This window comes from Oncorhynchus tshawytscha, linkage group LG29, assembly GCF_018296145.1.
Source record: "Oncorhynchus tshawytscha isolate Ot180627B linkage group LG29, Otsh_v2.0, whole genome shotgun sequence".
Lineage (NCBI taxonomy): Eukaryota > Metazoa > Chordata > Actinopteri > Salmoniformes > Salmonidae > Oncorhynchus > Oncorhynchus tshawytscha.
Window position 1 is genome coordinate 6,432,120 of NC_056457.1, and position 14,189 is coordinate 6,446,308.

Genomic DNA, 14,189 nt, shown 5'->3' on the forward strand with positions numbered 1-14,189 from the left:
TATGCCTGCATCCCAAACGGCATCATATCCCCTATATAGTGCACTTTGGGACCCTGGAAAAAAGTAGTGCACTTTAAAGGGAATAGGGTGCCATTTGGCACATACCCTTTCTCTATCCTTCCCCTCTAAACATCAAACAGAAATCCTGGGCTGCTACTATGTTTGGCACTAATGTAACTCCATATTGGACTCCTTAAAAAGCCAGTCAGTAAGTGAGATGGCACAATCTCAGTTTAATAGCTAGGCTAGAAACCCAGTGCAATTATCCCTAGGTAAGAGCTAAACAGCCAATCCCACAACAACTGAAATCTCTAATTTCTACCACCTCCTCCTTTTTCTCTGGCTGTGATTGGTTCCAACCAGGATTTCTGGAAAAATTGGGAAAGTTACTGGAATTTTGGAAACCTAACAAGGTGCCTAAATAACCCACTGTCTTTAGCACTGATCTTAGACCAGTCCAACCACATCTTTACCAAACACTGTCCACCAAGGGTTCTAACCTGCTGCAATAAGAGTTGATTCTAGACCAGGCTACTATTACAGACAGACAGAAGTAAACATGTAGAACACAAATAGAAAGTAGGACAACAAGGATAAATACAATCATTCTGTACATGGCTGCTATACAAAATAGTTCACCCTGTTTGTTTGTTGGTGTTTACACTCAATTGCTTTAATACAGTAGAAACTGGATCACAATCATTTTGGTAACAACAACAAAGACATGGTATGTGTCCCACATTGCACCCTATTCCCTATATAGTGCACTACTTTGACCAGGGCCCTACCGGCCCCGGTTGAAAGTAGTACACTATACAGGGAATGGTATGCCATTTGAAACACAGCAGAAGAGAAACACCGGCATAGAAGAGAAAGTATTTAAAACGGTTCAGAAATCAATGCAATTAGCATTAAGATGGGGACTCCCCACCCGCCCGCCCACTCCTAACCCCTCCCAATAACCACACTCCACCTCACTGTGAACCAACACCCCCCATACAAACATCAAATATAGTATTAACCTAAAGGGAGATTGATAGTAGAGAGAGAGTGTATGGGCACCTGTGATAACCAGGTCAAAGTCATAGGATGCATCCTAAATGGCACCCCGTTCCCTATATAGTGCACTACCTTTGACTGGTCAAAAGTAGTGCACTATATAGGGAAGAGGGTGCCATTTGGGACTTAGAGAGAGAGTTCAATATTAAAAGCAATGACCATCTGTTCTCAGTGAAGGGTATCGGGGTTAGGCAATTAATTGTAATACTCAACAGTAACTTAATCATTATTACTTTAGGCTGGCTGGCTACTGAATACATGTAGTGTGTGCTTTCTGTCAAATATAGGCTGGTTTATATGTATATAGCACAACACACAATCACATATTTCCCTGTTTTTGTGTTTAACACATTATTGATCAAAATACAAACACATACATACATACAGTACTGCATTACATATTGGAGCAACAGTAAGTAAACACTGTTTTCAGAACGTTAGAGTGATTCTGAGAAAATAAGAAACACAGGCTTGCTTCCCAAATGGCACCCTATTCCCAATATCAAATAAAAAAAACACAGATTTGCAGATGTTATCTAAGATGCAGCGAAATACTTGTTTTTCAAGTGCACTATGTTTGACCAGAGCCCTATAGGCCCTGGTCAAAATAGAGAACTATATGAGGAATAGGGTGCCATTTGGGACAGTGAACCACCACCACCAGTATTGATTGTTCAGTCCCTTTATGCAGTCCCTTTATGAGCAACACTTGGCCAAAGGTGGCTTGGTGGACTGTACATAGTTAATGTATACACTGCTAAATCGCAGCAAAGACAAAAGCAGCCTAGAAGCAGATCTGGGTTTCAATTACTTGAAAAATCAATTTAAAATACATCTGTGCCCGTTTAAAATTTCCTGGCTTAATAAACCAATAGAAAAGTCCCAAAAACGCCAAACCCTGCCCACCTGTCACTCCAGACAGACTCAAGCAATCCCTTAAAGGTTTTGAAAAGATTGTTAAAGTATTTGATCCCAGGTCTGCCAAAAGGTCCTAACACTGTATATTGCAGCTCCAGCTGGAGATATGTACTCAGTACTGACACTTAGCTAAACAACATGATCACTGACTGAAGTAACTCTATTGACCACAGAAAGAAACAGACCAGGACAGATCGGCCATGGTGAATTACCATTGTCCTCAGGTCCATAGGGTACCCCAAATCAGAGGGATAGAGTATTTGTATCCAGAATAACTCCAAGTCAACAATTGGAGGCAAGATTCTTTCCCTAGTTTGTTCGTGGTTGTCCTGGTTGTCTCACTCCCTGTGTGTCTGTCGGCAGTTTCCTTGGCCACCCCTGATATGTGTAAAATCCCTTATTCTCGTCATAGTCCTGGCTGAGGAGGGGTGGAGCCACAGTAGGGGGTGGGAGAGGCATGTTAATTGACATGCCTTCTGGCCCGTCCCTTCAGCCGCAGGAGATGACAGTAAAGCGTTTAGAGATACAGGACATGTTGTGGAGCACGATTCCCAGGAGAAAGAGCAGGACGCAGGCTACCAGGATTACTGTACACACCCCGGACCACGTGGAGCCCTTCCCCCCTCCACCACCACCTCCCCCGACTCCCCTTCTCTCTGTCTCCTCCAGGCCTTCGAGACTCATCCCCAGACCCAGGGGCTGCAACTCAGGCATAGCCACCACCGCCACATCCACCTTCTGCTGCCCACTGCCACCTGGCAAGAACCGGCAGCCCAGTTCACCGGGTAACAGTGGCCTGTCCTTGGCGACAGGCAGGGGCAGCATGTAGCAGCCGTTGCTAGGTAGGCGGATAAAGACCGGCGTGTGCTCGGAGGCGTGCGGAATGGCAATAACGGTGATGATGTCGGGGTCGTCGGGGAGCTGGGATACGGAAAAGCCGGCGGGGAGTTTGGTGACGCCGCGGCACCAGGGGCATCGGATCTCTTTCTGGCTGGACCTCATCTGGGTCAGGCACACGGAGCAGCACGTGTGTCTGCAGTCCAGCAGCTTGGGCCTCCGCCGCGGGCTGTAGTAGTTAAAACAGATCTGACACTCCAAGATGGAGTCCTGCGAGAGAGACAGAGTCTCCATTTTGTTATGGATTGTTATTATGGGTCCTTGATAGCCGAGCAGACTGACCGTTGCGCTCACGTTTCGTTTCACTTACTATAAACAGAATAGGCTGGCTTCACAAGGCTAGTTTCAGAAGAAGGCGAGAACGTGCTCAACTCTTATCCTCTTGCGTAAACAAATGAAAAGATGCTTGGGACCCTTTGATGTAAAATGCTGGTGTTTTTGATTACTGCAACACAAACCAAGATGACAAAGAAGAACGTCTCTTATTATTTGACTGTATTAGCAGAAATCCAAATGGTATCAAGATCCTCTACAAGGGGCTTGAATCCTCCTCACAGCAAAGCTGCGCTGTTTAAGTATGTAGCCTCTCTTGTGCTCTCATCTCTGTGCTCTGCTCTGCGTCCCACCGTGTGTGTCCTTCCACCCACCCGCCGTCTCAGTGTCGATGTGATGTCACAGGACGATCAAGGTCACATGGTGGTTCATCTGTGAAACAAGAGAGAAGACAGCAGCATTAATGGCTGAAGAGGACCACGAGTCAGAGAGGGTTCAGCTGTTAATCATCAGCTGTTAGAGCAGCTTACCGATCAATGTACCTGTACACAGCCAATCTGTAAATAGCACACCCAACTACCGCATCCCCATATTGTTATTTATCTTCTTGCTCTTTTGCACCCCTGTATCTCTACTTGAACATCATCATCTGCACATCTATCACTCCAGTATTAATGCTAAATTGTAATTATTTCGCCTCTATGGCCTATTTATTGCCTTACCTCCCTAATCTTCTACATTTGCACAACTGTACATAGATTTGTCTATTGTGTTATTGACTGTACGTTTGTTTATGTGTGTTGTTTTTGTCGCACTGCTTTGCTTTATCTTGGCCAGGTCGCAGTTGTAAATGAGAACTTGTTCTCAACTGGCCTACCTTGTCAAATAAAGGTGAAATAAAAAAATCTAATAAAAGTGTGTGTGTTTAGAAGTGGGCATCACTTCTAAGAGCAGGAGCATGTTGGCTTTGTGTGTCCCCCAAATAGCACCCTATTCCAAATATAGTGCACTACTTTTGACCAGAGACTTATGGGGGAATAGGGTGCCATTTAACAGGCAGCCTTTGTCTCCCTCATTTCCCCCTGGGTAGCGCCACACACACACACCACACACAACACTGGGTGAATTGTGATTAGGATACCGACTTGATTCAAACCAGGGTGATGTAGTGATGCATCAAGCACTGAGATGCAGTGCCTTAGACCACTGTGCCACCCGGAGCCCCAAGTGATTCATTCCATGTCATTTCAGCAAGCCATGACACCCACCATCTCAGATTGTTCTGAAATCGTTCCTGTACTTAGAAACAGGTAAGATTGCCATTTCTGAAACATGATTTTGTTTACATTTGAATTGATTTCAGGGAAATATAGCTAATTGATTGCACCCAAATTGGCCATTTTAGTTTACAGGATTCAGATAATATTAAATAAATATAGTACCCAACATCGGATATGGAACAGACTTCATCCTACCAATGAGTAAGGCATGAGGAATACAAAACATTTGTCAAAAACAACCCACAGATCCCCCAAGCCCCACGGCAATCCCACCTCAACAACCAGTATACAGTGTCAGTTCTCTATGCTTGACAAGTATTATAAAGATGCAGCTTGGAGAATTGCTACTTTATACTATGTAATGTATTCCCTGTGAATCTGATGTTTTTTCCCCCACTGTTCAGAGAAATGAGTCATTGAAGTCGTCTGCATTATTTACCAAAAAGAAGTCTCCGTTTTTGATCACTAGATGCCGCTGTTGCTGCTATACCACCACATTTTCATACATTTTGCTTGGGCTCTTAAGTGTCTATTAAACAGATCAGAACATTTCTTTGCAACTTTGGATTGAAAACCAATAGATTTTGCTCATGGTGAAAATAATTTGTGTGGTCATCCTCTGAATTCAAGCCAGTCCTCCATGAAAGCAAATGAGTTTGTCCTTCTCTTAGCAGCCTGCTTTCATGGAGGACTTGAAATGTTAGGGTGAACGCCCAAAGTTGCAAAGGAAATGTTGTGATCTGTTTAATACCCCATTAGTTTGCACAGGCTCTGTGAAAGTTTGTTTTGGTTTTTCTTACTCCCACACTTCATCTTGCATAATCATATCAGCCATGTTAGTTAATCCATGTACATTGCAGATAGATGATTAGGTTCTGTCAAAATATTGCTGTTAAAATGCTAATGAGGATCTCTTCCTACGCTTTATTTTCCTGTGAGTTGGGAGTGTGAAATGAGGTTTGGACTCAAAGTAAATTGAGATTTGTCTTTCCTCTTCCATCTCTAAGCCTTATAGGGACACTGTAGCTTGTACGGTATTAGCCACATGTCTTAGTAACTTAGATAGTGTCTACACTTGAGCCTTACATGTAACTTCTGCTATCAGAAAACAAATATTGCATTGAAAAGAAGGGTCTAGATGCACAAACATCGCTTTGTGGTCTGATTGTGTTCAGATCTGGCTGACCACTTCATGAGATGGTCAGGTATGTATTGTGTGCGGACTTCTCCTCAGTCTGGACACAATCAGGCTTCCGAAAGCACATACAGCGGGAGACTTCATCAGCACTCCTCCCACAAGTCTCCAGAAAACTTGTGGTTTGGGACCGAGAGGCACCTTTTCATTATAACGTTGGTGGAAATACGTTCCTATCGTGTTAGGAATGAAAACCTACAGGATGGTAGCTGTCCAGGAATGAGGTTGGAGAGCTCTACAGTCATGTCAACAGTATTGGCAAATTAGATCTTGTCAAGTTAAACCCCTCAGCTTGTCAAGTTAAACCCCTCAGCTCTTACACCTGTTTGTTCCCTCGTTGTAATGGACTTGCAGCCATTGTGAAGACGTCCATGTGGAAAAGACCGTTGTGTCCCAAATGGCATCCCATTCCCTATGGGCCCTGGTCAAAAGTAGTGCGTTAGTTAGGGAATAGGGCGCCATTTGGGATACAAAGGTGTCTGACTTGTTAGGTTGCTAAATCCATTGTTAACATAACCCATTTGGAGTGGTTAGCATCCCCCCTCTCTTTTCCTCTCTCCCTTCCCAGGCAAAATGCATCTTTCTGAGTTGGTCCTGACGCGATACCCGCTTCTCTCCTCACTATCCGCCCGACCTAGTTTCTCTAAATCATTCTGCGTTCTCTACCACCATGTCAAAGTCAAGTCAAATGCAGAAAAATCTGTAATTTTAAATTTGAAGGGGATGAGAGAGCGGGCGGAGAGACTGATGGAGAAGAAGAGAGAAAGATAAAGAAAGCCCTGCCTTTGAGGGGTAAGACAGCCAGGGGTATTAGTAAAAACCCTTCCTAAAATAAGGATTAGCTTTGATCTGGCAGAAATTCTTTGTGATTCAATATTCCTATACACCCACTCTTCCACTCTTCTCTCTTTACCTCCTTCATCCACTTCCATCTCCCCTCTATTCTCTGTTATTTACCCTAGCTCTCGCTCCCTTTCTCTGACATTATAGTTCTGTGACTCATTTTCACATTAAACCTAGTGTGGGAGAGAACACACTTCACTGTCAAACATCCTCTAGAAAACCCTCAAAAGCAACTGTGAATGAATTTTAAAAAGTCTTAGTATCAGTCAAGGTTTGGTCCATCATATCATATGACTGTGCAAGGAAGGGAATATGATTTAGTAATGATGGTGAGTGCCCTACTCGTGCACCCTGTCCCTTCTTCACAGCCCTTCTGGGCCCCTGGGACCATCTGAAAGGACAGACACACTCCCTCAGCTGAGAGGGGCTGTAACACACAAACACACTCTCTGTCCCTCCAGTCTCCCCTGTCTCGCTCCACAGCAAGGACAATCAGCAGAGGGAGAACATTCACTCCTCCTCACTGACAGCTGCTGAAAATAACCAGGGACACACACATTCTCAAAAATGATAAACTTGTTGGAGCAAGTCAGAGAGGGAGGTGAGGAATGTAGCAGGGGAGGAAGACAAAAGAAGAGAGGAGAGGATGGAAAAAGAAACCCAGGTTAACGCCTATTACCTTCAGAAAGAGAGGACCAAGTTTGAATCCAAAATGGCACACTATTTCCCTATTTCCCTTATTCGTCAAATGCTTCGTAAACAAACAGGTATAGACTAACAGTGAAACGCTTACTTACAGGCCCTCCTAACAATGCAGAGAGAAAGAAAATTGTGAAATAGAAAAGTAGAACACGTAACAATGAATACAAAATGAATAACAATAACTTAGCTATATACGCAGGGTACCCGTACTGAGTTGATGTGCAGGGGTACGAGGTAATTGAGGTACATTTATACAGTACATATAACTAAGAATAAAGTGACAGATGATAACCAGTAGCAGCAGCGTATGTGATGAGACAAAAAAAACAGTGCAAAAAAAGGACTATCAATGCAGATGGTTAAATAGTCTGGGTAGCTATTTGGTTAACAAAAATATAAACGCAACATGCGACAATTTCAAGATTTCACTGAGTTACAGTTCATATAAGGAAATCAGTCAGTTTAAATAAATGCCTTTGGCACTAATCTATGGATTTCACATGACAAAGCAGGGGCACAGCCAAGGGTGGGCCTGGGAGGGCATAGGCCCACCCACTTGGGAGCCATGCCCGGCCAATCAGAATGAGTTTTTACCCACAAAAGGGCTTTATTACAGACATAAATGCTCCTCAGTTTCATCAGTTGTCTGGTCTCATACGATCCTGCAGGTGAATAAGCCAGATGTGAAGGTCCTGGGCTGGTGTGGTTACACGTGGTCTGCGTTTTTTAGTCCGGTTGGATGTAATGCTAAATTCTCTAAAATGACGCTGGAGGCAGCTTATGGTAAAGAATTTAACTTTCAGTTATCTGGCAACAGCTCTGGTGAACATTCCTGCAGTCAGCATTACAATTGCACACTCCCACAAACTTGAGACATCGGTGGCATTGTGTTGTGTCACAAAACTGCACATTATAGAGTGGCCTTTTATTTTCCTCAGCACAAAGTGTACCTCTGTAATGTTCATGCTGTTTAATTAGCTTCTTGATATGCCACACCTGTCTGGTGGATGGATTATTTTGGCAAAGTAAAAATCCTCACTAACAAGGATGTAAACAAATTTGTGCAGAACATTTGAGAGAAATATGTTTTTTGTGTGTATGGAACATTTCTGGGATCTTTTATTTCAGCTCATAAAACATGGGACCAACACTTTATATTTTGTTCAGTATATTTAGCAGTCTTATGGCTTGGGTTTAAAAGCTGTTCAGGGTCCTGTTGGTTCCAGACGTGCATCGGTACCGCTTTCTGTCAGGTAGCAGAGAGAACAGTCTATGACTTGGGTGGCTGGAGTCTGTCAATTTTTAGGGCCGCCTTCTGACACCGCCTGGTATAGAGGTCCTGGATGGCAGGGAGCTTGGCCCCATATGTGTAAAATGCCTTGAGGTGTGAACGACTTAACACACGAGTGGCCACTTACTTACAGGTACAAAGATTAAAAACTCTGGCTGAGATTCACAAGCTCTTACTCTCTGTACATTGAAACTAGGAGGTTAGTTGAAATTACATGGCATGAGGCTAGGTCTAGGACACACCCTTGTCTGAGTTATCAAGCACTTTTACGCTCCACACTCACTCCTATGTTAATCCTCCACTCAACAATTAATCTCAATTCCACTCCATTTTTCTTATACATCACACGCAGGCGAAACAGAGAAGAGGCATCGAAGGAGGCATCTCGATTATGAAAAGTGTGTGTGTGTGTTTGTGTGTGTCCAGGACAGATGGAATCCCTGATAGAGGCCTGTGCAGCAGACCGCTGTAGGACACATTATGCCAATTTCCAGCTTGAGGAGCCAGTCTCCATCAGCACACACACACACAGAGTCTCCATCAGCAGTACGAGAGCCTGCCAGGCATCGGTACTATATGGGCTCTGGCCCACACACCCACATGAGTGTGACCAACATATACACACTCCACTACCTCTGGGATACATCAGTGAAACAGCTGAAGAGGCAGAGGAGTATGTGTGTGTGTCCTGGAGAGGGAGGTGACCATAAATCTCTTGAGGAGCTTGCATCTCCTCCAACGCCAATATTTGACAAGTTTCTTGGCTACCTTTCCTTTCTTATGAACACACCCCGGTGGAAAACTGGACAGACTAGACATAACAATAGAGCCATACTTATTAATTGAATGTCTCAGCTGGCTAAATGTCCATAGAAATGTCCATAGAAAAATAATAAATAATGTGGCGTTAATCATTTGAGAATGTGGTCTTTCTGAGGATAAACAATTTTATCATAACAGTGCTGTCCACACAAAGGAAATGCTTACCTTGTAAATGTATAAATACTGGAGTGTTTTTGCGGAATTTACTGTAGTATTTATTCACTGTCGTGTTTTTTGTGGACTAAAGACAGCAATTCATGTATTGTTTAGTGTTGTGTAGTGGCTTTGATACATAAAACTTAATTTATTTCGCTCCAACAAGATTTACAGGCTAAAATCGCCACTGTTCTATTGTCAGTACTACACATGATCGAGGGATAATATAGTGTGTATTATCATATTCTACAGTATACTACAGTTTAATTCTATAGTAAGTACTGTAGTATTGTATAGTAAACTGTAGTATATTTTCATGTATGAATTTCCAATTGAGTGGATATTAGCTGAGCTATTAGTGCTTTTTGAGGTCGATTCGATTCGATTTGAATTTTTTTTTAAAGAAGAATGACATTCCAATGATTTTAGAGCTTTTTGATGGAAATTCTACAGCTGAAAATTGCGAACATTCAATTGCCAAAACATTGAAAATATTCCATTGTCAGATCAACATTGAGTAGACATCCACAGAAAAATAGGAATAATAAAATATTTTAGTTGTGTATATTCATTTTTATTTGATTACTTTATTATTTTTAATTCCTTAACCTTTAACTGCAGTGGGCTAAATCAGGGTCACACAGAGTGTTCCTTGGTAGTCTTAATTAAACAAATCTACTTTGAAATAAAAGTATACACCCCACAAACATGTTTACTTACGGGTTTAAAGAAAATACACTTGTACCGTGTATTACATATTGCGTTTGCCACCCAATATTACACTTTAAATAGATCACATAAGACAGAAATATAACAAAACCATTTGACATAGAAACACCACAATTTCATTGGTTAAAAATAAATCATGTTTATTAATTATGAAATTATGAAAAATATTAATAATATTCCACCCATGAGGACACTAGAGGGCACTTTAGTCATTCTGCAGGAAAGGGCTTCAGTCATCATCTCATCTCTGCTCAGGCAGTAGCAGCCAGCCAGACCATCTAAAGTTATCTCTGTGCTCCCTATAATGTACTGTCTTTAGTCATCCTATTTAGCTAGGCTAGCCTGCCTAAGTATGCCTCAGGGCTGTCTGACAAACGTATTTTACTAGTTCTTCAAAGGAGAAAAGGCATACTTCCATGAACTGTCTCTATCCTTCTCGTCGTTGTGTTGTATACATGTCTCTCTAATGCGTTCTATACAGTCTGTCAGTACTTAACCTAACGTAGCAGGCGTAAAAGTGTAGCCGGAGCCGGGACAAAAACAAAACCAAGTTGTTGTTTAGTAACCCCCCCCGAAAAATGAAATTGTAGTTAATCGCTCAGCACTAGCGGATGTATGCATGCGGTCTCCATAACCATGGGAACATTGTCTTTAACAGGTGTATAGCTGTTCGATTGAATCCGGCCTTAATGTTGTTAACTCAATGTGAAATAAGAAGCTTATATCCACCTATCCAGGTTTAGTATCCTTTGCTTGATGTCAGTCATGGCTTGCAAGCAATCAATATTATAGTAATATCTAACCAGATCCAACTGATGATACAATGTCTCTATCTTCTATATTCAATAGCATCAACCCATTCTATAATTAAATACAATTTAGTAAAAGATAAGCCTGGCTACCCAGACTCATTGCTCTGGCCAAACTCCACGCTCACAAATGTTTGTTTCTTCTATGCAATGAGTCTGGATTGAGCCAGAATGCCAGAATGCGCCACCAGGTCCTCCCGGGTGGTTAAGGGCGCTGTCCTGCAGCGCCAGTTGTACCACCAGAGACTCTGGGTTCGCACCCAGGCCGTAACCGGCCACGACCGGGAGGTCCGTGGGGCGACGCACAATTGGCCTAGCGTCGTCCGGGTTAGGGAGGGGTTGGCCGGTAGGGATATCCTTGTCTCATCGCGCACCAGCGACTCCTGTGGCGGGCCAGGCGCAGTGCGCGCTAACCAGGTGCACAGTGTTTCCTCCGACACATTGGTGCGGCTGGCTTCCGGGTTGGATGCGCACTGTGTTAAGAAGCAGTGCGGCTTGGTTGGGTTGTGTATCGGAGGACGCATGACTTTCAACCTTCGTCTCTCCTGAGCCCGTACGGGAGTTGTAGCGATGAGACAAGATAGTAGCTACCACCAGGGTCTCTAGTGGTCTCCCGGGTGGCGCGGTAGTCTAGTGCCCTAGACCACTGCGCCACCCGGGAGGCCTGACATCGTTTATTTTAGGCAGGTCTAAAGAAACATTATGATATGAAGACAATGTATTTCAGAAGAACAGAATATGCGTTGGCCTACTGTATGTTATCTGGCTATGCGCCATGCCACAGGCTGTTGTAAAAAAATATTGTGCTCTGTTCCTTTCCTCAGGCTGCACACGCTGTTTCTCATCAAGTGATCATAAACTCAGCAAAAAAAGAAACGTCCTCTCACTGTCAACTGCAATTATTTTCAGCAAACTTAACATGTGTAAATATTTGTATGAACATAACAAAATTCAACAACTGAGACATAAACTGAACAAGTTCCACAGACATGCGACTAACAGATATGGAATAATGTGTCCCTAAACAATGGGGGGTCAAAATCAAAAGTAACAGTCAGTATCTGGTGTGACCACCAGCTGCATTAAGTACTGCAGAGCATCTCCTCCTCATGGACTGCACCAGATTTGCCAGTTCTTGCTGTGAGATGTTACCCCACTCTTCCACCAAGGCACCTGCAAGTTCCCAGACATTTCTGGGTAGAATGGCCCTCACGCTCCTATCCAACAGGTCCCAGACATGCTCAATGGGGTTGAGTTGCGGGTTATTCGCTGGCCATGGCAGAACACTGACATTCCTGTCTTGCAGGAAATCACACAGAACGAGCAGTATGGCTGTGGCATTGTCATGCTGGAGTGTCGTGTCAGGATGAGCCTGCAGGAAGGGTACCACATGAGGGAGGAGGATGTATTCCCTGTAACACATAGCGTTGAGATTGCCTGCAATGACAACAAGCTCAGTCCGATGATGCTTTGACACACCGCCCCAGACCATGATGGATCCTCCACTTCCAAATCGATCCTGCTCCAGAATACAGGCCTTGGTGTAACGCTCATTCCTTCGATGATAAACGCGAATCCGACCATCCCCCCTGGTGAGACGAGCACTTTTTGCCAGTCCTGTCTGGTCCAGCGGGTTTGCCTATGGGCAACATTGTTGCCGTTGATGTCTGGTGAGTACCTTCCTTACAACAGGCCTACAAGCCCTCAGTCCAGCCTGTCTCAGCCTATTGAGGACAGTTTGAGCAATGATTGAGGGATTGTGCGTTCCTGGTGTAGCTCGGGCAGTTGTTGTTGCCATCCTGTACCTGTACCGCAGGTGTGATGTTTGGATGTACCAATCCTGTGCAGGCGTTTTTACACGTGGTCTGCCACTGCAAGGACGATCAGCTGTCCGTCTTGTCTCCCTGTAGCGCTGTCTTAGGTGTCTCACAGTACGGACATTGCAATTTATTGCCCTGGCCACATCTGCAGTCCTCATGCCTCCTTGCAGCATGCCTGAGGCATATTCATGCAGATGAGCAGGGACCCTGGGCATAGAAAGGCCTCTTTAGTGTCCTAAATTTTCATAACTGTGACCTTAATTGCCTACCGTCTGTAAGCTGTTAGTTCCACAGGTGCATGTTCATTAATTATTTATGATTCATTGAACAAGCATGGGAAACAGTGTTTAAATCCTTCACATTGAAGATCTGTGAAGTTATTTGGATTTTTACAAATGATCCTTGAAAGACAGGGTTGATTTACACCCATCAGACTATTCTCAATTTAATCTTGTCTTTACTAATATGTCAAATTAGTTTTGATTCAGAATGGCCCATTTTCAAATGGGCAGGAACAGAAGAAATGCGTCATCGAAAGCCACTTTCCCTCCGGTTCTCATGCCATGTAGCTACTCCGGTTATCTCACTCCACACATCAACCACTGTTTTAGGAGCATGCATCCTCTTGCTGCACAACTGGTGGTATTACAGCCAAACTCTGCATGCCATGGTCTGTCCAACCCTGTTCCTGCAGCTTACCCAGTGATTACTTTTGGAAACCAAGTGAAATCTGGTCAGGGAACATCGATAGTAAGATGTTTTCACAACAAAACGTATCGGACAGCCCCTCTCTCTGCGCTCTTGAGAAAGTAATGAAGGAGAGAGGGGAGGAGGTGGAAACACATGGTGGAGAGATATTCTGTAGCTAAAGGTAATGTGTCAGCCTATTCATGATGAAAATATAAAAAATGCCCTCTTACTAGGCTATTTGAAATGAAAAACAAATTCACTATAATTGTAGGCTAACTCTGTATGCCGCCCTGCGCAATCAATTGCATTGTCTAGGCCCTAGGCGCATACCTTATACCAGACTCATGGATAAAACGTTTGGAGCTTAGTATAAGGTAACCAGTCCATTCAGTATGCATAATAATACAGTCCACATTCAATGGTAATGAATATAACTGGTTCGACTTTGGAGTTTAAGCTAGACCAATTATGTACCGAAGACAATGTCAAATCAGATTTGTAATGTTCTTCTGCCATGCATAATATGCGGTAGGCTACGTTTTGCATAATAGCACAATCATTATTTTAATTCAGTTTTTTTTTGTTGGTGGGGCATTGCATCTGAATGGTTTGAATATACATTTCTGAATATTAATTTTTCAAACCCATTAAAAAGTCAAAACTGAAAAATATTCTACTGTCTCCTTATTTCTCCTGGTTAGCCTA

The 14,189-nt window shown here is 43.3% G+C and overlaps 1 protein-coding gene across 1 annotated transcript in view; it reads right to left on the reverse strand.

The window, feature by feature from the left end:
* Window positions 1-948: 948 nt before the first annotated feature.
* The window catches only part of LOC112228027 (E3 ubiquitin-protein ligase RNF152), a 106,662-nt gene continuing 93,421 nt past the window's right edge, over window positions 949-14,189 (reverse strand). Inside the window, exon 2 of the mRNA XM_024393147.2 lies at window positions 949-3,579. Within this exon, the coding sequence (XP_024248915.1) occupies window positions 2,467-3,108 (642 nt within the window). The 5' untranslated portion in view covers window positions 3,109-3,579 and the 3' untranslated portion in view covers window positions 949-2,466. The remainder of the gene's footprint in view (window positions 3,580-14,189) is intronic.